Raw genomic sequence first — 26,843 nt, 5'->3', positions numbered from 1 at the left:
CTCATGCGAGAATATTTTTTCCATTGATTTTTAGAGAGAGTGGAGGGGGGAGAGAAAGAGGGAGAAACATGGACATTAGAGAGACACATGGATTGGTTGCCTCCCACACTCCCCCCGATGGGGGCCAGAGATCAAACCTGCAACCCAGGTATGTGCCCTTGACTGGGAATTGAACTCATGACCCTTTGGTATGTGAGCCGATGCTCTAACCACTGAGAAACACCAGCCAGAGCTAATAACTTTTATGTACACACTTGAATGTAATTAAAACTTGAGATCTGCAACCTTTTTTACGTTACAGAATCTGATGACCAAAACTACCGGGTGGAGGCTGTACACGCATTGGTGCACAAATTGCCGGAGAAAAACAGAGAGATGCTGGACATCTTAATAAAGCACCTGGTCAAGTAATTCTCTGACTTAATATTGTTCACTTAACTACTATTCAACTGTTAAAGTTAACCTTGTTCTTCTTAAAGTGTATGATGGTGCTGTAATGAGAGTCCACAGGGTGTGCTTTAAAAATGAGTGCCAATTTATTTTTAAGATATAGCTATAGGTACATGTATATGTATCTGTGTATATTTACAATGTGAAAATAATTATATCCTTTGCAACTGTGAAGCTAATGATGGGAAACTTAAATATCAACTTAGAAATATATGTAGAAGTATATAGTCGTCGTCGTCGTCCCCCCCCCCCCCCTGCAATTCTTTTAGATACATTGTAAGCCCTAAGTTTGAAGACTAGTTCTCCATATTACCAGGGTCAACAGGTTCTGCCAAGTCAAACTCCCATTTTAATATTAGTTTCTTCTTTGGATTCATAGTATCTCTTGGTCTCTGAAGATTTTTCTGACTCTGTTGTTAGTTCATTGATGTATTTAAAAGTCTCCATAGATAGATGTTATAGTAGTCAAGGTTCTCCAGAGAAACAGAATGAATAGGATATTTGGTATATGTATATGCCATATACATATACACATATATACATGTATGTGTATGCATATATGTATATGAGAGTAATTGATCGAATGCAAGGAATTGGCTTACATGATTGGGAGGCTGGTAATCCTGAAACCTGCAGGGCGGGCTTGCAGGCTGGAGACTCGGGGAAGAGTGGATGTTGCAGCTGGAATCGAAGGCAGCCCAGAGACAGAATTTCCTCTTTCTCAGGGGATGCTAGTCTTTTTCTCTTAAGACCTTCAACTGATTAGATGAGGCCCACCCAAATTATGGAAGGTAATCTGCTTTATTCAAAATCTGCTGATTTAAATGTTAATCTTATATTAAAAAAAAAAAAAGCCTCCACAGAAACATCCAGAATTATATTTGACCAAATATGTGGGTACTGTGGTGTAGCAAAAAATTTGACCGTAAAATTAACAAATTAACCATGACATATCTATCTAGAAATTGAGACACACACACACTCTCTTAAGCCAGAAGCTTATTTGCCATGCTGCTGGAAACAGAAGTCTAAATTCAGATTTTAAACTTACTTCAGAATTCCCTTACTGTTTATTTTATTTTATTTCATTTTCCTATTTATTTTTATTATTTTTCCCCCACTACCATTTATCCCCAATATACCCTCTCCCACCTCCTGCCCCCGCCACCACAGTCACCACACTGTAGTCTGTGCCCATGAGTTCTTTCTCTTTTTTTTTGCTCAGTCCCCTTACCCGCCCCCCACCAGATCTGTCTACATGCTCTCTATGAGTCTGCCTCTATTTTTCTTTTTAGTTCAGTTTGTTCATTAGATTCCACATATGAGTGAAATCATATGGTACTTGTCTTTCTCTGACTGGCTTATTTCACTTAGTATAATGTTCTCCATGTTGCTGCAGAGACCGTTTCTTTTAAATAGACATTTTCTATGTTAATAAATACCATGATTCACAATCAGATGATTAATCCTTTCCTTGTTTGCTGAAGTAGTAACCCAATTTATGCTAATTTTAGCCATGCACATTTGAAATAACATTACATAACATATTAATAACTCTCAACATTCAGGCTTTGAGATAATATGAATTCCCCCCATAGGAATCCACTCCAAATGGCCTCATTTCAAGTTCGTTAACTACTACCCGTGGCAATACCTTTTTTAGCTAATGAACAAGGGCCCATCCTTGGTCTGAATTAGTCTTGAATTACGTTTTTGAATTGTGTGTAACTGCCTTATGAAATTTAACCACACTGCATTTATTGAGCATTCTCTTGTTGTAGTCAGGCTATTTTTGTAGTAAAGACTTATTAAATGTGCTTTTAAAAGTGACATGAATGTTCCATAAAAATGTTCTTGCTTAATTATCCGGAATATTAGATGAACACAAGCTTCACCCTTAATTTGAATGTGTGTTGTTTTGATACAAGGACTAGCAGGGCAGAGCTGGCCATGGAAGGGTGCTTAAAATTCTCTTGCTCATCCATCACCACCATTCCTGGCTCTTTTTTTTTTTCTCTGTTGTTTGTTTACTGACTTTTTGAAACTACTTTTGTAAAGTCTCTATTTTTTTAAAAAATTTATTCTATTAAAAATCAACAACCGTCGACCCATTTTCCCCACCCATGACCCCGAATCCTCTTACAACCACCAATCTGTTTTCTATATCTGTGATCTTTTTTTCATTCGTTCTTTAAGATCACACAGATGAGGGAGATCATATGGCATTTGTCTTTCTCTGTCTGACTTGTTTCATTTTTTAGCATAATGCCCTTGAGGCCCCTCCATATTGTCACAGATGGCAAAATTTCATTCTTCTTTTATGTCTCAATAGTATTCCATTGTTTATACATATCACAGTTTCTTTTTTCATTCATCCATCAATGGACACAGGTTGTTTTCATGTCTTGGCTATTGTAGGTAGTGTACAATGAATATAGGAGTGCATGTATCTTTTCCAGTTAGTGTTTTTTTTTGCATGGTGGAATATGTGCCCTAATGACTTAGGTACACTAAAAGCAACTAAGAACAATAATGACTTAAGTAAACTGTAAACAACTAATAACACTCTTGGTCCCTGGCAACCTTATGTAGCTAAAAAAAGGAGAGAATTTAAGACCTGTGACCTGGGTTAGTCACTGGCCTAAAGAAACAACTTATTGACTAATGCCAAATCTCCATTAATTAGCTCTGAGACATAGTACAAATCATTGCTTCCTTTCTGAGAATCCTTTTCTTTGTCTTAAAACAAGGTCATCTGTGGTCTCTTCTTTGACTTTTAAATATTCAGAAGTACAAAATGATGTCTGTTACCTACAGGAGTTGAGAGAATGAGGGGCAGAAATGGGTGAAATGTAGGTGATAATGGCCTCTATTAACTCACTATAGGCCAGCACGGATGCTTTCCCATTTCCTCGTCTTACTGTTTGCCAGTAGAAGGAAAATTCAGTGAAGAGTAAATTGGTCATCAGAATATTGCATTTCTTGAGCAATAAAGTCACCAACTCTCCTTTTCAAAATAGAGCCATTTTTTAAGGTTTCTAAATTTATTCCCAGTTAATTTAATATTAATCATTGTCCAGTTTACTTACACTACCATCAACTTTTACATTTTAGCAATAGTGCCTAAAACCAATTCAATTACAGGAAGAATATTATTTTGAGATTATATTTTACTTAATTTAACTCATTATTTAATTTCCCCAACCCTATAAGGGTTGTTATACTTAGTAGATGAGGAAACTGAAGCCTAAAGGCATTAAATAACTTGGCTAACTACACCCACTAACAAGTTGGATGGATCCAAGCTTTCATTCCAGACAGACACTCTGCCTTTCCATACCTACTCTCTTAGTATATTCTCTAATACATTAAACAACCAATAGATAATATTTAGTTACATTAAGAAGGAAGCTTGGAATGAACTCTTCTTACTCTAACCAAGAGTCTACTTAGATAGTGCTCTCTTGGGTCCTGGGGAAATTTCAGTCAATGGGACAGTTACTGTACTGGGAATTGCATGGGTAACCCAACATCTTACATTCCTCATAAAATTTTACATTTGGTTTTAGGATGTAGTTAGTGATGCATACTCAGATATAAACATAATCTTGTGTTGTGCTCCTTCCTAGAACTTTGCCTCCTAAAAACCTGGCTGGGAGTAACAAAGAAAAGGTAGTGGTTAACCTAGGAGATTGGTCAAATGGGTGAGGTTTCCTCTTAAGAATATATCCAGTTTTCAAATTAGTTAATTGGTCATAGTCATTTTTTCATAGTTACCGAGATTACTTTGATAAGGTCAATAATGTCAGGTTTTTTGTTTCATTTCCATTTTCAAGCCAGTATGGATGCTTTCCCATTTTCTCTTCTTACTCTTTGCTTAGCACGGGCCCAGCACTAGGGAAGCACTCAGAGAAGCTTCGGGAGGGAGGGAGGGAGGGAGGGAGGGAGGGAGGGAGGGAGGGAGGGAGGGAGGGAGGGAGGGAGGGAGATGCATTGGCCAGTTGTCTTATGTGAGGAGCTCAAGGAAACCTTTGACTTGCATTCAGGAGACCTGAGTTGAAATAGCATCTCTGTCCCTAATTTGCTGTGACCTGGAGCACATCATTTTTACTTTAGGAGCCTTGGTTTTTTTCACCTGTAAATAGGAAAACTGAATTCCTCCAAGGATTAAATGCAATAATAACTCAAAGTGCCTTGCAGTAGGTTTTCAATAATATGTTTGCTGAGTCGAAAGAAAATTACAACCAGTCTACTCTAAACCATCTGTTCTAGAAGAAGTATGGTACTGTAGAAAATACCAAAGAACTGATACATAATCTGTCTCTCTAGGGTGATTGCACTCATTTTAGGAAATTAGGATTTCATTTTTCTTCAATATATGAACCTTTGTAATTATGTTTTACTTTTGCTGTTAACTTTTTATATCATTTTAGGCTATACTCATTAATGCCAATCTGGAGTGACTGAACCTGATTATTTGGAAAAATTAGCCTCTAATGGAATGTTTTACATTTTACTTATGTCAGAAATTTGGTAGATGAGAACATTTTATAATTACTGAACATTTAACTTAAGATATTTTTGTTGGTCTTATTTGCAGAGTATCACTACATAGCCAACAAAATCTCATGACTGTCTCAAACCTTGGTGTCATATTTGGCCCGACTCTTATGAGAGCACAGGAAGAAACTGTGGCTGCTATGATGAATATTAAGTTTCAGAATATTGTGGTCGAGATCCTGATAGAGCACTATGAAAAGGTAGGCTGACTTTTCATGTGGAAGTGTCAGATTTTGTATCTTGCATTCGTATCATCTTGATTTTCCATTTGTACCATCTGTGAACTTCACACTGTGATCTCAGATTCCTAGAGGGGCAGTCTTATAAATTTTATATAAATCGGTTCTTGTGAGGATTTTGATTTTCTTTTTTCTTGTTCAGTTTCCAAATCCTCCCCAAAAACCCTCTGGGCAGATGGTTTCCTTTCCTTCTCCATCATTTACCTTTCAAGATTTTCTTTTGTAGCATTTATTATAATCAGTTTTTTGCTCACATTCAGAGAATACTTTAGAATGACTTTGTGGTTAAGTCTATTTTAATCTTTTAATCTCTCTGGAATCAGACTCTTAATTATACAGCAGAGGCGATATTCTAAATAAAATCAAAAGCAAAAATTCAGGAACAGAGTCTTGAAGTACTCTCTATATCCAGTCCCTCAGGAGGTTACTTTATAAGAGTGAGCTATTAGAATAACTATGGAAATTGGAAGTTGGGAAAGCCAGATTGATTGGCTTATTACCCAGGTCAACCACTGCAGGTCTAAACGGTCTGTGATGCTTTTGCATCTGATCTAGTCCTGGTGAGAGGGTGACTGCGCCTGTCTTCTTCCTGGGTCCCCTCCCTGCGCCCGTGGAGGAATGTCCTAATGCCCACCAAGGCCGAAAGCGTCCTCGCGCCTGAAGAGCACGGGGCTGCATCCTGTAGCCGTGCTCAGACCTCGCCCTGCAGCTCCTCACATTTCTTGACAGTTCAGAACCAAAAGCACAGCAGCACCTTCTCCTAAGAAACAAGGGGCCCATTCTGCTGGGGAAATGATACAGGGTGAACCTCTTCCCAGAGGCTGTGTTCAGCATGAAGGGAGAAAGAATATCACCATATAAAGGATCAGTGTGTCTCAGCACCAACATTTGTTCCTATTTGAAAGGTGTCTTAAAAGCAGTGGGAAATCTGAATGTCACTGTTGGGGAATGAGGGAGCGTAAAAAGGAAAAACCAGAGAAGAAACATTACTCAGTGTAAATGGGAAAGAAAGTTGTAATCATTCTGGGATTTGATTTTATTTGTTTGTTTATTTTTGGTATCAAGCATCTCTTGCATACAACTGATTAAGTAGCATATAATTCTAAGATTACTTAATAACTCTCAAAGCTGCTTCTGTGACGAAAATGGCATTTTCACCCCTTTGTTGACTGTGGTCCGCTGTCCCGTGCAGATCTTTCATACTGCCCCGGACCCCAGCATCCCTCTTCCCCAGCCTCAGTCTCGGTCTGGATCCCGGAGGACTCGAGCCATCTGCCTCTCGACAGGCTCCCGGAAGCCCAGAGGCAGGTACACTCCGTGCTTGGCAGAGCCCGATAGTAAGTGCCGGCCTTAGGGAGAGGCTTTCTTCATTCTTTAATTCAGCCTTTCTACCTCTCATTAGGTAGAAATAGAAGTTGTTTTCACTGATGCTATCACGCCAGTCCCTCCCCCACCCCTAACGTTTTATATGTTCTCTGTCAGCATAGTTGCAAGGTACCTTGGGCACGCAAATTCATTACTGCTACAAAGGAAATAATTAGTTTGCTCAAGCCCCCCCCCCTTTTCTCCCTGCAACTGTGATTGAGTACATGAGGTGCTACTTCGTAGAAGGTTTTGTCCTATTGTCAAAGTGGTAGAAAAGAAAGCAAGAGAAAGTCTGGCTGAAGCAGCCGTTTTCTTTCTTCCTCTCACATTATGTTCTTAAAGCATCATCTCTTGGGTATCAAAGTATCTCAACGAGATTAAGAAAAGAAATCAGAGAAGCTACACGGCGCATTATCACTAACTTACTGCTCTGAGCCGGGCCCCACGATGAGATGAGTGGCAGCTTGAGCCCATAGCATGTGTTAAACTGTGGCTGTTTTCGTTTTATTTCATGTCACGAAGTCCCCCCCCGATTTTTTCACAATCAATATTTAATAAAAAAACACTATTTTTTTAACTTATACATATTTAAACACTCGATTGCAGTGTCTCTGATTTTTTTTTTCTTATACCTTACTTTTAGAAACATTAAAAAACACACCCAGTTAAACAGCCACTTTCTTACGTTGCTATATTAGCAGGAAAAGGAAAAGTTCCTTTCTTTAAAAATAGAGGGCAGCTTGTAACTTGCGGCTGACATTTAATGGTGCCTTTGCACGGAGGAGAATCAGATGCACTGTAAGTCAGAATCACCTAAGATCAGACAAGTAATAAGGGGGGGGGCAGGAATAAATCTTCGATATCTGTTTCATTGATTTTTTTCTTCTGTTTGGTTGGTTTTTGTGGGGGTTTTTTGGTAATATCATCATGGAATCATTTCTCTTCCTTGTGATTCCTGTTCCAGAATTTTGTCTGAATTCAAGTCAGCCCACTCATGCTTCAAGAAGTAACATTATTTCATAGGGCAGGGCACATATAAAATCTGCCTTGAATGGTATTGAAAAATGCATTCACCAAGTTCAAATGCATATTTTTAAAGCCTTTCTCCCGTACTAAGGACAGTTCTCCCTGCCAGGTAAAGGCCCGCCACTTCATTGGGATCAGGTGGCCACAAAACCTGTGTGAATAGAAAGGGGAAAGGGTTTTGGTGGCGCAGTTCTCAGCAGAGAGCCACTGTTCTTCTCTCTCCCCCTCCTGCTCAGGCGACTCCTATAGCAGCAGCCCAGCCAGCACACCCATGGGGAGCATCGAGTCCCTGTCCTCTCACTCCTCTGAACAAAACCACACGACAAAGTCTGCTTCCTGCCAGCCCAGGGAGAAATCGGGGGGCATCCCTTGGATTGCATCCCCTTCACCTTCCAATGGACAGAAAAGTCTTGGTCTCTGGACAACTAGTCCTGAATCCAGTTCTAGAGAAGATGCAACCAAAACGGATGCAGAATCAGATTGCCAGAGCGTCGCCTCCGTCACTAGCCCAGGCGACTTTTCCCCTGCCATTGACCTGGCCAAGAAAGGGCCTCACGGGACTTCAGGACAGAAAAGAGCCTCGGCTACCTTTCTCAGATCCATCTCTACAGCCGAAGGTAAGCCCGAGGGGAGCTCATGCAAGATGTCACTCGCCGATTATCCCGCACTGTGAATCAAGGGAAACGGTAATGGTGAAGGGACTGACGCTGCTGATCTAGTTTGTCCCTGAGCTAGGATTTTTCAGACTCTGGGCTGTGACTTTCTTCCTGGCTCTGCCTCTGTGAGGTGGTGTCTGTAATTGCTGTCGATTCTGGTCTCCCTGAGTGATGGGCTGCCTTGCTAAAAGAACATTCTGTATCTTCTCATTTGCGCTCAGAGAAGAATGCTTGCTTTTGTTATGCATGTGTACTGTGTTATTGCTATTATTTTGTCTAATAACGCCTTGCCTGTTTTCTTGGGCTTTCTTTTTTTAGGAAACAAGAGCTACAGTGGTTCCACTCAAAGCTTAACTTCCATAGGTTCCAAAGAGACGCCTAAAGCCCCACCAAACCCAGACCTGCCTCCAAAAATGTGCAGGAGGTTAAGGCCAGACACTGCCTCGAGCAATGGCTACCAGCGGCCTGGCTCCATGTGAGTGAGAGTTTGAATTTGCTGTGTCTGCCAGGGACGCATGGGGTCCGAGAAGTCCAAAGGAGCCCTTGGGACTTCGCAGCTGAATGCCTCATCCGGAGAGTAGATATAGTCAAGCTCTGAAGGACCCTTTTGTCTTCTAAAGTGATGTGGGAGCTACAGCAGGCTTAGGATATATATAAACAATCCAACAGGCAGGCACGTCAGGCACTTTCCATACGAGGAGAACTATGGCCTAATTTAAGGACATGAAAATAGATGAATAATACAGTAGTTATGGGCTTTGTAGCTAGAAACCTTCCTATAAAAGCTACACATCAGCTTCTGAGCTGAGGGGACCGCTGTGCGAGGCCCAGCTCCCAGCTGCCCCCACCACCCACCCCTCTCAGAGCCCCGCTGCTCCCTAGCTGCGAAGCTTGGCTTCCTCGCATCGTCCTGTGTCTCCCCATCTGAGAACTCGCTGGTTTAAACAAGCTCAGAGAACAAGGGGTGTGAAAGGCAAAAGGGAGTCAGTCCTTCTCATCAGGAGAAACGACCAGAAGTGTAGAGGCTGATGAGGAAGGGGCATAGGCTTGAACAGAAGGGGGGTCGAAGAGGAAATGGGAGCCTGCATAGACAACTAAGCGAAATCCAAAGAGGAAAAGCTCCGCTCCGCTCCGTTTATATTACTGACTTCTGCTGAGCGGCTCCAAATGCTGCGTTGGCTATCACCGGGCAGCCTTACATGGGTTACCTCCTTGTGCAGTAGGTCATATAAACCTCAGTTTAGAGATGATGGGAATTGATACTCAGAAAATTTAAGGGTTACACAATGTTGTATGTCAAATTAAATCAATTAAAAGTAATAATAAAATTTAAAAAGGGAGTTTAAGGCACCAGTCCACAGACCCTCAACTAGTTAATGGTAGAGCTGGGATTCTAACCCAGGGTTCCTAGCTTGACTCTGTGCTCTATTATACTATGCCCATTTTTATTTTTATTTTTTTTATATTTAAAACATCATTTGTTTTATTTGTTTGTTTATTTCCCACTAAGATGCTTCATTTGTCTCTTCGTATCCTCTGCCTTCAGGGCTCACTACAATATAATGTAATACAAAACAATACAATAAATAGTTAAACTGTTCAGAGTTACAGGAACAACTATTACACTTATGCATACTACGCCTATTTTTAATATCATGGTATTCCTGACATTTAATTTTTTCCTCAAAAGCCCAGTAAGATATTTTACTAAGCTTAGTTCCATACAGAGCATCTTAAATTCATCCATTCCTCCCTTTCTCTGATGCAAACCTTTTGGTTTCAGAGTGTGTTTAACATACATTATCTCTTTTGGTTAGAAATTCAGCTACCATAATATAGAGAAATAGATTTGTAAACCTGTCTACTCAGCCACTAAGGAAATTAAATTTTAAGCCAATATGTCAAGGGAGATGGGAGAATATAAGCGCCGTCCTTCACGAGGGAAAGAGAAGAGCTTCTGTTTTGTGATTGTACTGATAGTAAAAGAAGTTAATGAGAGAGCACGTGTTCTGAGTCAGGCGTCAAGGGTCCTTGAGATCATCAGATGGTTCAGTTCTGGGAGAAGTTCATCAAAGAGAGAAAATAGATTTTAAAAATCTAGTTTAGAATATCAAGGAATGAGATAGCTCTTCTAGTAAATAGAGAAACTTTTCTAATTCTAGAGGGTGTCTTGTTTTCATTCTTTTTACTCTCTACCTCATTTTATCACCTCTTTACAGACTGTCCCCCCCCCCCCATGATTTGAAACAGGATTTGAATCCACAAATTTCTTTAATGAAACTTGCATTGTAAAATTATTTTTCAGTGTGGCAGCAAAAGCCCAACTGTTTGAAAGTGTTGGTTCAGTGAAGCCAGTTTCTTCTGGGCGGTAAGTTTTCAAAACAAAGTAAAACATAAATAAAACCGGGGTGACGTTGTTGCCTTGTGTTGTCAGGGTGGGTCCTCTTTGACAGCTCTGCCCGCGTTCTGCAGGTGGTCAAATCCACATTCACTCTCTCTTCGTGGGGAACAGGTCCTGTCCGTAAAAAGTACTTAGTGTCTTAGACTGTTAGGGTGATGCTGCACCTGCCAACATCTTCACAAAGGAAGGGTTCTAAACAAACTGGCTTTCTAGAAGACACACGTTGCCATAACCCTTTGCATACCAGACTCCTTTGATAACAGTTTGTGAAAATTTTTCAAAAGTATAATCTTGACTTTGAAACCTATAGAACTTTTTCTGGAAGAAGCTGGGTTTTTGTTTTTGGGGTTTTGTGTGTGTGTGTGTGTGTTTTCCCCCCAAAGCCTAGGAGGGCCCTCATGTGGTGTTAGTGTTTTTAAGTTCACAGAGTTGGCATCTTTCTAGGATGTTGGTCGGTGCATTGCGTTCATATAGTCGATTCTAGAGAACCTGCGTGGATCTTACCTTTGCGGTAGCATTTTTACCTTTTTCCTACTTTACCAAGACTTAGTGAAAACTAGGCACCGTGCATGTCAAAGCCAACACCATTTACCTCTGAAACATCATTTTCAGGCCTTGCTACTTGTCTGGCCAGCCATATGGCTGAGTTGCTCCACTAGATGGAGCCCTTTTATTAGGAAGCTCTAAACAATCTATTAAGATCTCAAGTACTGTAATCAGAGTTGTTCCCACAGAGCTTTAAAAAGGCAAGCTATTGAAGTCAATCAGGATGCCGTCACATCATAAAGATATACTCAGATGTTCAACAGTCAGTCTCTGCATTTTTAATAAGCTTTTACATTCTACATACTACTCTAAATCAACTTCTAATGGCTGTCAGCATAAACCTAGAGCTCACTCAATGGAACATTGAAAATTACAGGCTTTGTCAACTAGTGCACAGCACTGTGGACCATGTTGTAACTTTTCACCAAGAGACAGGGACCGAGGAACACAGCGGACCTCATATTCGAATTCTTGGTCCACCACTTCCTATGTGGATAACCTTGGAATTACATATTTAAGAAATCTGTTTTCTCTATAAAATGAAAGTCATAATTCTGTTTTTGCCTAATTGTTGTAAATTTCAAATACACAGCAATCTGTTTGGTAAGTTCTCCACAGATGGTCTTTACAGTCACAACTATTATTGTTATGATAATTTTTATTAAAACTACTTTCTTAAGGTATTCAAGCTTCTAATTAATACCTTAATAATATTTAAACATTAACTCTTAACAGTCATCTGATACTTTTTCTTATCATTCAGTACAGTGGAACAATAGAAAGAAGTTGAAAGCATTTTCCTTACTAATCTCTACAGTGTTTATTTCGTGTTCTTTCTGTGGAACTCAGGGTCACCCTTGAACTGGACCTTGAAGAATGCTAGAACCAGTAGTGCCTAGAAAGGAGACTAGCTATGTTTGTGAAAGAGACCAGTTAGGAGATTCTAGCGGGTGGCTTTGAGCCACAGAAAAGGAACATCTCTGGGAATCACTGCAGGCTTTGGGAGCCATTGAGCAAAGGGGGATCTAATCAGGGATGGGTGTAGATCATTTTAAGTGGCTTTTCTAGGGAATTGTGAAGAGAGTACAGTCAACCGTTTACGATGGAAGTGGTGAAATTTAAAGGCCTTAATTAGAGCAGTAACATAAGCATGGGAAGCAATAAGGAGGACTTTATGGATAGGATCAGGATTGGGCAACTGCTTTGATACTGGGAGCGAAAGGCAGGTGGAGAAGATTCCAAGAGTCTGAGGCAGAGTGTCAGAAAGAATAGCCATTTGGTTTCTGATCTCAGCTCGTGAGTACATGGGGGAAAGGAAAGTTTGGGCCATAATGTTTGAGGAGCCTGAGCATTGAGAGGCAGTTAGAAATGTGCAGCTGGGACCAGGAGACAGCGCGGAGTTTGTCGTTTGAGGAACTTCTACACGGCAGTTACTCTGTGTAGATGAAGGTGGGGCTTATTGAGTGAAAAGGAGAAATGGTTAAGCATCGATTGCTCTTTGGGGAATGGTTTCACTTAAGGGTCCAGCCAAGAACAATGTGAAGGAATGAACAGAAGGAGCAGCATCATCAACATGGTAGAAGCTGCAAAAAAGTCAAGGAGACCGTTAGAGGAGGACGCTGGTTTTTAACATCTGAGACATATGTTGTTTCTTTAGGATTTAAAAAAATATTATCTGTGTACATGTCTACTCCCTTCAGCAGTGAAACTCTCAGCACCCAGAAAGTGTGAGAGAGTATATGTGTGTGTTTATCATTGTTAAGCGGCTCTCCAGAAAACACGGTATCAATTTTGATTTGGTGGATTTTTTTATTTTCCTTATGATTAAGTACGCATTGCAAATTTTGCCCACTGACCGTATCAAACCTTTGTAAATCTGCTCATCAGCATTGGAAAGCATTTAGCATTGGAATGGGGCTTGTGATCAGATCGCCTTCCATAGGATAAGGGAAGAAGTGGCTTTCAGGACAGGAAATGTTATTACCTTACTCTCCCATGCAATAAGAAGCAGGATTTTCAAAATCCTTTTCAAAGGATATTAGAATCTTCTGGAGAGTGAGTAGGTGACAGTGTTATTTTCACATCTTCAATACACCAAGGCAGTCAAAGAGGAAGCATTAGCACCTGGAGAGAAAACTTCACTGTCACAGAAGTCTGCATTAAATCACCAAGCCCTCTGCCGAGTTAACACCTGTAGTTAAGGAGCTCAGCAGAAGAAAATTACACCTGTCTAGACACATGCACAGATAATTGAAAAGTCATGACAGATTTTTTTTTTTTGGCTGTGTATTTTTGACACATTTAACAATATCCATTTATTTAGTGATATAATTCTTCTGCTTGCCTCCTCCTGCCATTATAAAATGCTAAAAAGAGAACTTTCATGTCTGAAAGATTAATAATAGTTGCCTCTTAAAGTGCAGTTTCAAAAATTATATCATTGTAAGGATTATTGTATCTTAATCATTTCTGTAACTGGAAATTATGCATCTCTTAATTTATTTTAAGGATGCAAAGCACTAAGACTTAATGTTTATTAAAAGAAATAATTGCTGTTAGGAAATTTGAATTCTTGAAAAATATTTACATATTTTTAAAGAAATGACTCTGTAACCCTCAGTTATATCAGATATTGGATCAAGTGATTATATTTGACTAGAAGATTTATAAGGAAAAAAACTAATATTTTTTTCTACTTAAGATTACTGTTGTCTGATTCTTAGAAGTCTTCAGAACTTGGTAGCTCCTCTCCCAACCTCCCATCCATGTCAACCAGCACACCCATGTGAACACGTGTGCACACGCACACACACATGCAGCTCTTGACTGTAAGGCCCTGTCTTTCTGTGGGTGCCTCTGTTTCCTCAGTTCTTAAACCATGTTTCCTTGGAATGGGGGCTGGTGGTCGTCCCCAAACCTGACTGCTGCAGGCTCCCCTAGCAAACTGCCTGAAGGTACAACCTGAGACTCACCTCCTGTGAAGCCGACTCGGGGGGCAGGGCCAGGGTTTCCCTCCATAAGCTTTCCAGCCTTCAGATAGCCACCTGCGAACCCCGGTCTCAGTGACCTGGCTTCCTCTGGGAGTGCAGAGGTAGATCCCTGATCTCGCTCCAACGGGGAAGTGAAACAGCGTGACCCAGGTGCTTTGAGAGATCTGCGTGGCCAATGCAGCGATGCGTGTTTGCTGATTTAGTGCTGGGACCAAAGGGAGGAAAGACAAGGCCCCTTGAATGTTTAAAAGGGCTCATCACATAGAAAAAGAGCCCAGAATAGTTTTCCTCCCCCTCCCTCCCCTTCTTACTTATTCAGGAAATATTTCCTGAGTTACTACTGGGCAGCAGGCATTGTTCATGGAGGCTGCTCTCCAGTGAGGAGACAGGATGACAGAATATCAACAAGAACAGCAGAGTAACGGATGCCCTGCCGTGCGGACTCAGGAGGGGGTGGTTCTTGCCCAGGCAGCCACCTTAGAGTGTGGTCAGGGAAGACACGACCTTCAGCCGAGCTCGGGAAGTGTCGGGTGAACTGGAAGCGCATACATAGCACGCAGGGGCAGGAGGAGGCCCTGGCAGGCCGGGCCCAGGCGCCCGAGGCGGGGTGGGTTTGGCCTGCCCGAGGGTGAGGAAGGCGCGCGGGAGCGGAGGCCGAGAGCTGACCGGCGCCCGCCTGTGTGCGGCATGCGGCCGGCGGTGGACACCTGCTACAGGGCTGATGTCAGGGACGCAGCACAGCCCTCGGAACCTTCTCCAAACGGCCGTCCGGCTGCTCTGTAGAGAATGGATCGCAAGGCGACGGAGTGGGGAGCCGAGAGGATTCAGGGTGGTGGGAAGCCAGCAGCAGGTCACACCAGACATGATTTTGGCTTGGACTCTAGTGACGGTGGAGAGGGTGAGAGGTAGGTGGAGTCAGGAGGAGTTCCACGTCTTCCCAAGGTAAAGGGACGTTGCAGAGTCAACGTGACTCGACTGATGACTTGATTAGTGGCCTCAGATGACGGTCTTTTAGTGTTGGCTCAAATGTTTCTAAGTGGAACTCCTATAAAACTCTGAAATTCTGACTTCTCTGAGAAAACCAGAGTGTCTGGTTATATGGAACCTGAATTCCCACGTGGTACAGATATTGGGAGCTGAGTGTTGGCTTCCCTTTCTAAGAGATGGGCATACTCCCTGTCTGTCCCCATCACTGCCCTGGCAGTGAGGCTACTCTTGGTGGCCATTTATGAAGAACTTATCCACCATGCCTACCTAACTCATTTACTACACCTTGTAGACCTTTTAATTTGGGGATCTCACCTCTGGTAAGCTGAAATAAAAGTGGCAAAAAAAAGCTTTAGGGTACCTGTGACCCTCTGTATAGCTGCAAAAACAGCTTATTTACCAATAATTGAATAATAATATTCTTCAAAACAACCGTAGGCTGTTTGTTATAAGCCAGGTGGTAACCCTTGGAGGCATTGCCTGCAAACATAAGGGCTTTGGGTTTGCTCTCAGTGTTTTCTGATTACACATGAGGGTTCAATTTGTGAAAAAGGCACTTTGCACACTTCCATGTGCACTTTGTATATATATTCCTCCAATCACAACTAAAAATATCATTTTTAAGAATAATTTGAAGTTTAAATGTATTTATTTTGAGTGTTGTGGTTTTTACAAATCGTCTTTTGTCCTTTCAGCCAAGCCAAAGCCATGTACTCCTGTAAAGCAGAACACAGCCACGAGCTCTCCTTCCCACAGGGGGCAATATTTTCTAATGGTAAGTGTGCCCATTGCCTCCCCTTGAGGAATAGTGTAGAGATAAGAGTCTAAAGTAGAAGCCAGGGACTCAGAATCTAGTCCAGGCCCTGCCTCTCATGGCCTGCACCAGTGAACACATCAAGTGCCTCGGATCCCAGTTTCCTCCCCTGTGTGTGCTCGAGTGTGTGTGGTGGGGACGGGGCAGGAGGGGATCGAGGGTGCAGGGAGAGTGGGAGAAATTGGCTGGTTGATTGATTACATGAATGCAAAGGACATTTCTCGCTTTAAAGGAGCTGTGACATTGTTTTGATTAGTGTATGCATGCAGTCATGTGGATTCCTGCCCATTTGCGTATATAATTATTTGAAGCTAATGTTGATTGAGTGACATTAACTTTTTAATTTTTTGCCAGTGTACCCATCAGTGGAACCAGGATGGTTGAAGGCAACTTATGAAGGCAAAACAGGACTAGTTCCAGAAAATTATGTTGTCTTCCTCTAATACTATTTAGCGGATGGCAGTATCTTCATGGTATCCATGGTAACAAATAATAAGTGCTATGATTTTATCTGACACAGATATGGGGATCAGCCCACTAAATGAAAACAGCCAATTTCTATCAAGTCCTGTACCAGCAGACTACGTAGCTCCCTATTAATGGAAAAGAAAAAAAAGTTTAAATTGTTTGTCATTCTTTTAATTATTTGGCTAGTTTCTTATTTAAAAATATCTTTAACTCTCCACAATGTCTCTTCCATAGCAATTGAGAATTTCAAATACTGTGTAAGTACTATATCCCAGAAATCTGAAAACTAGAAATCTGATATAAGGATTTGGGGATCTGCCCTTAACTGTCTCGCATTCTTTTAGGAACCTTGAAATCATTACTTAAAAATGTAATTTAAATTGTTCATTTATTATTTTTTCTTAAAAATATACTGCTTTTATATATGATTGTTTTGCTGGTCCTAAACATTTCAAGAAAATAAGGGTTTTTTTAATGTAACTTTATTTTTGTTTACCAAGTAAGGTGATAATACTAAAAAGCAATGATGTATATGATGTCTGTAAATGAAGCCAAATTAAGTCATACACTGAGTCCACTGTAAACACTCCATGCAGCATTCCGGACACCTTCCGAAGGCTTTGAGCAGGGATCAGCAAACTATTCCTATAAAGGCCTGACAGTAAATACTTTGTCCTTTGCAAGCCCATAGTCTCCATCACAATATTTAACTCCGCCATTAGCCTAAAGCAGCCATAGACAATAAATAGATGAGCATGACTGTGTGCCAGCACAGCTTTATATACAGACCCTGAGACTTGAAGATCACATATTATCACAAGACACGGAATAGTCCTCTTTGACTTTTAAAAATCCACTTTAAAATGCAAAAGTCGTTTTCAGCTGCTGGGTCAAACAAAAATAGGCAGCAGGTCAAACGTGACTCATGGATCATGGTTTGCTGAGTCCTGATTTAGAGGATGCATAAAACTACCTTTATAACTTAGGGATTTCTATGCAATGTTACCACATTAAGATATAAATACTGATAAATCATATGCACATATACTCTGCTAGTAGAAGAATCATAACGGCATCACAAAAGTATAATTTCCATAAGAGGAAAACAATGTGAAAGTGTAGGCTTACAACTTAAGTTCTACTTGTAACACTCAAGTGTCAGAGAATTTTGCTGATACCTAATTTTGGCTAATGAGAAATTCTCTACACATGATAAAGAAATTTTTAAGACACTAGTAGAGAAGCTTTGCCTTCAAAAGTCTGTGCTTAGTTAAAACAGAATTTAAACTTAAAGGTACAGGATTCTTGACTGATTTTTGGACCACAAAATTTTAAAATGGTTTTATCATTTTTAGCAGGAATAAAATGTGTACATGATTTTTCTTAAATGCCATTCAATTTACAGTCTTTATTAGGAATTGCACTGAATTTATAGAGTATAGAAATTAACTACCCATTTATATATACCATCAACATCTGGCCACACATTTCTATTATTTCAACAATTCTATTTCAGTAATTCTGGCATATTATTTCTACAAATATTTGCATGTGGCAAAGAGCCTTTCTTCTCAAGGTTTCAAAAAGCTGGTTACCTGCCATTTAACCGTCACCGTGCTGGCCCATTAGGCTCTATTTTCCTTGTTACTTCAGAGTTCTCCACTGTAGATGCTCAGGTATTGACTGTATAAAACTCTCTTTATGTGATATTATAATCTGTAATCTCAATCTCTTCTACTTTAAATTAATGTTTCTAGAGTTAATAGAGTATACGCTCACACACACGTACACACCTATGCCTTGGAGCATTTATGCTTTTCAAATAAAAATGGAAACATAGAGTAGAATTTAAAAGTAAAGAGAATAACAGTAGGTGGAGTCACAACCAGAAGTAAATATCAGTGCATTGGAGTAAAAAATATTTAACGTTATAAAAATTAGTAATATAATGAAAAAATCTGATAAATGGGGTTTATCTTTCCTTTGCTGTTCATTTTTTGGACACAGTAATTGAGTGTTGCTGGAGCTTCTTGATCTCTGGATCCTGGGTGGCCCTTACTAGTAATAATAGCATTGCTGACACCCTTGACTGCCCTCTGCTGGAACAGAAGGTTTTCTTTCCAATGTACCCACCAGTCCCTTAGTCCTTACAACACTCGCAGTGTAAGTACCTTGCCATCATCTGGCAGCCTACCAAATTAGAACCTCTTAAAGCAAATTGATTTTCTTTCAAAGACCAACTTGACTCCAAAAAGAGATTCAGAATTCTACTTCACTTACTGCTGCATAAGGAAAGCTCACCCTTCATTTTATTTTAACACAGACCAGAGTGTTCCTGCCTCTGAGTTGTCTGTGAGCTAATTCGTCCGATGCTCGGTCAGAAATTAAGCTTTTGCTGTCTAGGATGTGGGCGTGAAGCTCTCCTCTTCCTGGTGAGGCCTGTCTTGTGGCCGTACTTGCTGTGGAAGCACAAAAGTGCTTCCTCAAATTGTGTTTTTGTTTGAAGTTTTAATCTTACAGATTTGTGAGGATGGTTCTTTTTTCTTCATACCAATTACATGTATAAGCAAGTCATGGCCATACGTTGGAGAGAGACTACAGCTGCTTTTCTCAAGAAGTACATTTCCTGCAGATAAGATATTTATGAGCATAGAGAAAATGAAAACCTGTGCTCTAAATCACAATATTAATCGCACAAGAAGATAATGCCAGTCATTGGAAGATCACATTCAAAATTGTAACAGCATTTCAACAATGAAACCTTAACTTTTCAGAGACCATGTGAAGTTCAGTTAGAATTGCTACATCCACAGCTCCAAGCACACCATGCGGACACCCTGAGCACTGGTTGCAATATGAAGATGAGATGGATGAGCCTAAGTCATCGTGTGCGTTACGTGAAAGCAGCCCCAAGTGCAAAACATTTATGTATTTAACAGGTGACTCTTGTGCCATAACTCTACCAAGTTTAAAGAAACTAGTCTGTCAGCTGAAGGCTCTTTCTGTTCTGTGAATATGTATGTCTGAACAGTAAAATAATGTTTGTATTCCTGTGAAGTCCACGAAGTGTGAGGAAGTACCACTTCTCCCTGAGTGATGCGAGTGCTCTCCTAACTGCTTTGCAGCACGAATGAGAGTGACCAGGTTTCTCAGCAGTGGCTTGACTGCTGCCTCTTTCAGGGATGGTGCAGGAAAACAGAGCACCTTCCAGTCCTGAACGATCCAGGTTCCCAACTAGGAAAAATAAAGATACATAATCACTTTTATTTCATTCCTGTTCTGGATATTTGGTTTAAATCTTGTGGCGTGCTTTCTAAAATTCCACTGCGTTGTAAGGAAAATAAACCTGGCACCTTAATCCCGTGACGGGAACACTTGCTGAGCTCCTCCCAGTCTCATTCTTCAGGCTGTGTCTGATGTGAGAAAGGGTACCATCCACACTGATGCTGGCGCAGAGGAGTCCCATAGAGCCTGTCTTCAACAACTTCACTGTGTAGCGAACCCCCTGAATTAGCATCTAAAACCCCAATTTGATTTACACTTTATTGACTGAAGTTAGAGGCAGAGCAATTTAGGAACAGATTTTGTTCTTTGGTTTTAAAATATAAGTTGCAGCTGTTACTCTGACCTAAAAACACTGGGTGGGACCCACAAAACATATCTCCTGGTAAAGGAAAAAAAACAAACAAAACCAGAGACTTTACAATTGTCCAGAAGTTATTTTGCTCTTGACTACAAGTTTTTCACTTAGACTAGAAATTGCTGTTTAATTTTGCCTCCTACCCTTTTTGGTTACCTTCCAAAATCAAAGCACATTTTACAAATGAGGTTAATTTAACCTTTCTGAGTAGAATATATCCCGGCTGTCTCCTGTTGATCCACAGACTTAATATCAGTTATTTATCAACTAGTCTCACATCTCTTGAACACATTCCTTTAATCCACCCATTGTCACCAGTATCTTCCTGCTCAGATGTGCCAGTTCCACTTGGGAGTAACCTTATACAAACCCAGGCTTATGAGTGACATGGACTCTTAGAGGATCAGATCAATAAATAGGATTTTTTTTTTAGGGCAGCTGCACCAACTGTTTTAAATAAGGAATCTCAAATAGAATGTTGACCACACGCACAGCAAGCCAGGCAGAAAACCGATCTACCTATTCTAGGCCAGTGTTTAGAAGCAGTTGTATGAGGTAGGGAGTCCAATAGGTCCTCACTTCTCCGCCTGGCACCCATGAGAAAGATGCCGAGTTCAGAGCTGAGTATTTCTCGGTGCTAGAGGGAGAGATGGAGTCTGTGTGCTTACTGAAGAGCCCCAAAAGGCAGGAGCCATTTAAAATTATTACATACATAGCCTCTATCATCATAGATGTTTGTGTACAAGGCTACGTGAGGAACTTAAGTATCGGAGGTGGGTGGGGGCTGAAGGTGCCAAGACCACCTTAATTAGAAGACCATTTTCTCCTCTCTCATATTATCTGCTTCTTCTCAGCAGTGTTTCCCATGGTCTTCACCCTTCCAGGGTTGAGAGCAACCCAGCTTTGCCTTGAATCCGCTCAGTCTCTTAGATTAAAATGTGCATTTTTCTGTATATGGCAGCATTGTTAGAGGTTTTATGTCTGCCTCTGTATCTTCAGTCACCTCTCTTTTACAGAGCACACTGCCTACACGTGATTTATGCTTAAATTCAGAGGTATCACCACATATTGAGAGCTGTGATTTCAAGATTCTTCTTGAATTCTGAGCTGAAACCTTTACAAATAAATAGGGAGTTTGTCAGGGAAGACGACTGTTTTTTTAAAATTCAGAATTCTATTTATATACTGTTAAAATTAGAGGTACTATAGTTTATATAAAATTTGAATATTTAGATATTATATTTCAGTACTAGGAATTTCTTTGCAGCCATTAACATGACAAATAAAATAATAAATATGAAAATGACAGTAAATTATCATATTGAATTTTTTGTTTATTTTGTAGTGTTTCTGTATTTATCTGCACTTTGTGTATATATATATACACACATACATACATAAACATGTAAATAACCTTATGTTATTCCTAATCTAAATTGCCACAATATTTTTGATGTATGTTTACACTGTATTTTAAATTACTTTAAAAATAAATGATGTAAGCACATTTTAACTTAGTCTTTGTACTTGAAGACCTACTGTGTTGGAGGGCGGCTGTCTTGGATGCATATGGAGAAAAAAGTTTCAGGTACTGTGAATGGTCATTTTGGGTGTGGCTGAGTGGAAAATCATAACTTTTTCTTGACAGTTGAACTGTTTCCTGAGAAGTTGGCATTATGAAAGATCAGGAAAACGTTAATGTTGGTACCTATTGATAATGCAGGTGTCTACAGGAGAAAGAGGTATACAGGCCGTAAACAAAGTGTCAAGTATAATAGGTATGCAGGCTGACCTGAAAATATGTTTGTAAAAGTTTACAAGTGTATTATTGAAGAAGTATCATCATACAAATACCCCCTTAGATTTTTACTAATTTTATGACACTCTTGGTCACTATTTTACTTCTAGCTAAATTTTGCCTTTCTGTGTAAAAAAAAGGGGGACATGTATTTTATGTTGCTAAATTGATTGCTAAGAGTGCAGCAAATCACCTAGCAAAAACTAAGCCTGACAAGTTAGTAACAGGGCTTTTGGGCATACAACCTGATTTTCTCAAATGAATTGTAGATTTTATTATCAGAGGAGAAATAAAATCATGACACAAGGGTGTGTTCTCATCAAGATGGTAGCGTAGGTAAATGTGGTACTTGAATCCTCCCACAACCACATCAAAATTAAAACTAAACTGCAGAACAACTATCATTCAGAACTGTCTGAAATAGCCAAACAGAAGTCCTACAACTAAAGATATAAAGAAGAAGCCACATTAAGACTGCTAGGAGGGCAGAGACACAGGCTGGTCCTACATCCACATGTGGCAGATAAAAATCTGGAGGGATATCTTAGATACAGAGGTCCCTCAGCCAAAACCCCCTAACCCAGGGTTCCAGTGCAATAAGAAGTCCCCATAACTTCTGGCTCTAAAAACCAGTGGGGATTGAGGCAGAGTGAGACAGAGGGCTGCTGGAGCTCCAGGCCTTCCTGTTAAAGGGCCCAAGCATGAACTTACTTGCTCTGAGTTCCAGTGCTGGGGCACCAGGGACATATGGGGAGGAATTGAGTTGTCTGGCACCAGGGCAAAAGCTGGAGGAACAGCTTTCTCCCAGATAGAAGTGCTGACAGAGGTCACTGTTCCTTTTCTGGTCCCTCCCCTCACAGAGCAAGTGAGTCTCCATCAACCTGGCTAACACTGCTTGCCCCACCCTGGTGATTCCCTGAGACCCCACCCAACTTGTGGGCCCACTGAGCAGATTCCCATGACTTTTCCATACAAGCAGGCTGTCTTTATGGAAACAACTCCTGCTTTGGACTTTCCTAAAATTTCTCAAACAAGCAGCATCTGGCCTTGGTGTGCCTTGTACCTCTCACTAAGGGGCCCCAGGCCTGACACTAGCAGCAGCTGACCTTGGTTTGCAGCTTGGCCTCTCCTGGGCACCTCCAAGACCAGCACAAATAGCAGCCATTTGCAGATCACTCTGTAGCTCAAGCTGGATGGCCTGGGCAGGACATAGGTGTGAGCTGACCTTGATTTGCCCCTCTCAGGAGGCCCCAGAGCCAGTCGACCAGGTGGACAGCTTCAGAACATACCAAAGCACCGCCCTACCTCCACAAGAGACTCACTCAAGGAGTGAACTCAGCAGGTACCAGTAAGGTTGCTCTGTGTGGTTCGCCCTTGCACAGTTGATCCCCACTGGTGGTCGTAGCCCGTCCTCACAGCCAGTCGGCCTGGGGGTAAATCCTTCCCATTGAGGTACCAACAGCAATCAAGGCTCGACTACAGCAGGAGGGTTTACACTGCCCACGATAGGGATGCGCCTGGAATGCCCAACTTGGGTGATTGAGGAGGCTGTTCCACTGGACCCTACATGACACCCACTAATAAGGCCATTTCACCAAGCCCAGGAGACATAGCAGCTCTACCTAATACATAGAAACAAATCCAGGCAGCTGCCAAAATGAGGAGACAGAAACATGTCTCAAAGGAGCAGAACAAAACTCCAGAAAAAGAACTAAAAAAATGTAGACAATCTCCTAGATACAGAATTTAAAAACACTGGTTATAAGGATGCTCAGTGAACTTAGGGAAAGAGTAGATGAACTTAGTGAGAACTTCAATAAAGAGATAACCATAAAAATGGAGATAGAAAACAAGAATTAGTCAGAAATGAAGAATACATTAAAATGGAGAATACGTTAGAGGGAGTCAACAGAGGAGCAGATGAAGCAGAGGGTTAAATCAGAGATTTAGAAGATAAGAGTTGAAAACTCCCAATAGAACATCAAAAAAGAAAGAATCCGAAAAAATGAGGTAGTATAAGGAATCTCTGGGACAACTTCAAGTGTGTCAACATTTGCATCATTGGGGTGCCAGAAAGAGAAGAGAGCAAGGAATTGAAAACCTACGTGAAAAAATAATGATGGAAAACTTCCTTAACCTGGTGAAGGAATAGACATGCAAGCCCAGAAAGCACAGTCTTAAACAAGATGAACTCAAAGTGGCCCAAACTAAGACATATAATTAAAATGCCAAAGGTTGAAGACAGAATCTCAGTAGCAGCAAGAGAAAATTTGTTATCTACAAGGAAGTGCCCATAAGACTGTCAGCTGATTTCTCAATAAAAACTTTGCATGCCAGATGGATCTGCCAAGAAATATTTAAGGTAATAAAAGCAAGAACCTACAACCAAGATTACTCTAGCCAGCAAAGCTATCATTTAGAATCAAAGGAAAGATAAAGAGCTTCCCGGACAAGAAAAAGCGAAAGGAGTTCATCACCACCAAACCAGTATCAATAAATGTTAAAGGGTGTTCTTTAAGAAGAAGAAAAAGATAAAAAATATGAATAATAAAATGACAATAAACACATATCTGCCAGCAACCTAAGTACAAATGAATTAAATGCTCCAATCAAAGGACATATGAAGGCTGAATGGATAACAAAACAATACCCTTCCATATGCTGTCTATAAGAGACCACCTCAGATCAAAAGACACAGACTGAAAGTAAAAGAACAGAAAAAGATATTTCATGAAAATGAAAACAAACAAAAGCTGAGGTAGCAATACTTACACTAGACAAAATAGATCTGAAAGACAAAATAAACAAGCAAAACAGAAACAGACTCATAGATACAGAGAACACTTTCATGGTTGCCAGATGGGAGGGGGTTGGGGGAATGGGTGAAAAAGAAGAGATGAAGAAGTGCAGACTGATAGTTACAGAATAGTCATGGGGATGTAAAGGACAGCATAGGGAATTTAGTCAATAATACTGTAATAACTATGGTGTCAGATGCATACTGGAAATATTGGGGTGATCACTTAGTAAGTTATGTAATGTCTAATCACTGGGTTGTACACCTAAAACTAATTTTATATTGTATGTCAACTGCAATTGAAAAGTAAAAAAATATTTAAAGTAAAAAATAGCCTTGGATGGATGGCTCAATTGGTTGGAGTGTCAGCCTATATACAAAAAAGCTGCATGGTTGATTCCTGGTCAGGGTGTATATGGGAGGCAACCAATTAATGTTTCTCTCTCACATTGATGTTTTTCTTTTTCTCCCATTCTCCCTTCCTCTCTCTCTGAAAATCAATAAACGTATCCTGGGGTGAGGGTTAAAAAAGTAATAAAAAATAAAGTAAAAATTATGACACCAAACCTGTTGAAATAAAAAGATTACTGTGAATAATTTCCAGTATCATTAAGTGGGAAATGACATTTAGGATAGGTATTAGAGATTTTCATGGAGCATACTGTTTGAGAATGTTGAGTTAGAAGGAATTTGCCTAGGTGAAACTCTTAAAAATGATGTTTTAGAAATAAAAACTAACTCCCAATAGCCAAAGCTGGAATGATTTGAGCAAAAAAAAATATAATGTAGTAGTGGGTAACTGGATTATAACCCAAAGTATAAAATAACCATGAATCTACACTGATATAAATGATAAATTTTGTTTATATAAATGTACAATAGGAGAGAAGGGACAAATATATTCTTTAGAGAAGAATTTCAAATAATAATTGGAATTTCATTACTCTTCCCCCTAGGGGGTAGAGTTTCACCATCTCCATTTGAGGATGGACTAGACTTAGCGACTAACTTCAAAAAACAGAGTGTGGAAAACTATTATAAGTTTGCAGAGGAGAAGACTGGCAGACACTTTTAACCAATGGTAAAAATTAACATTAGCAGTATCTTTTGGTTATCTTGTAATCCATTATATGACGTGATAGTGATAGAAGAGCATATCACCTCTGTGGTATTCTTTCCCAAAATTCATAACTCCAGCCTAATCGTAAGAACATCAGACATACCCTGATGGGGGACATTCTACAGGACAGATACTAGGCCAGTACTTCTCAAGACTGTCAAGGTCATGAAAAATAAGGAAACACTAAGGAGCTGTCATAGATCAGGGGAGACTTGGGAGACCAGACACCTAAGTGCAATGTAGACCCCTGGATTGGATCCTGGAAAGGAAAGGAGACATAAATGGTAAAACTGGTGACATCCAAATAAAGTCTCTAGTTAATGGTGAAAAAAGATAAAAAGTAGCCACAAGGTAGTGACATGAACCGGGGACACCTTATCTCCTTTGTTGGAATTTAAGTTGCTTTTATTCAAGACTTAAATACTTTCACTTGTTTCCCCACTAAATTGAGATCTATGTGTAGGACATGCTCCCTGCTGAGTCCCAGGCACTAGGTCAGACCTTGGTATATAGTAGGGTTAGCCCCTTTCATTAAATGAATGAATTTAATAACGAAGGAACAATAGTCGTAAACTCTTCCAGAATTTAGAGAATGCAACTGCAGGCTTGAGTTGTTTTTGTGTCTGTGTCTCCTTGCCCAGGACAAGTGGAATTCATTCTTTAACATTGTGTTAATGCACAGTTCTACCCTGGAGTTTTCTAGATTGATGGAGAAAATATACCCCCAAACACCTGAGCAGTACCTGTTCCTTAGGACAGAGATTAGACACAGATTTATTCTTCTCACTGCTAGACCTATAAAAACTTGAAGAGCTGGATGATTTGGGAGTGATGTTGAAGAACTCAGTTTTCTAAACCATTAGAAGTAAAGTCATCCCGATTTTTAAAAATGAAGCTACGTTAAATTTACAGTTGAATTTCTTGAGTTAAAGAAGTGTTATTAAAATTGAAATTTTGCACAGCCAAAAATCAAGAAGTAAAAATCT

At 40.3% G+C, this 26,843-nt stretch overlaps 1 protein-coding gene across 2 annotated transcripts in view; it reads left to right on the top strand.

Moving 5' to 3' along the window:
- ARHGAP42 (Rho GTPase activating protein 42) overlaps positions 1–21,659 on the top strand; it is a 226,419-nt gene extending 204,760 nt beyond the window's left edge. The window contains exons 17-24 of one of the 2 annotated variants that reach the window (XM_016206762.2): positions 302–407; positions 5,051–5,210; positions 6,442–6,586; positions 7,877–8,257; positions 8,615–8,771; positions 10,602–10,664; positions 15,916–15,995; positions 16,389–21,659. In XM_016206762.2, the coding sequence (XP_016062248.2) occupies positions 302–407; positions 5,051–5,210; positions 6,442–6,586; positions 7,877–8,257; positions 8,615–8,771; positions 10,602–10,664; positions 15,916–15,995; positions 16,389–16,477 (1,181 nt within the window). In that variant the 3' untranslated portion in view covers positions 16,478–21,659. The remainder of the gene's footprint in view (positions 1–301; positions 408–5,050; positions 5,211–6,441; positions 6,587–7,876; positions 8,258–8,614; positions 8,772–10,601; positions 10,665–15,915; positions 15,996–16,388) is intronic. The other variant, XM_016206763.2, reaches the window with a different exon arrangement.
- The last annotated feature ends 5,184 nt before the right edge of the window (positions 21,660–26,843 follow it).

The sequence above is a fragment of the Miniopterus natalensis genome, chromosome 11, assembly GCF_054644295.1.
Source record: "Miniopterus natalensis isolate mMinNat1 chromosome 11, mMinNat1.hap1, whole genome shotgun sequence".
In the NCBI taxonomy this organism is placed as follows: Eukaryota; Metazoa; Chordata; class Mammalia; order Chiroptera; family Miniopteridae; genus Miniopterus; species Miniopterus natalensis.
This window is presented reverse-complemented; position numbering and strand designations above follow the sequence as displayed.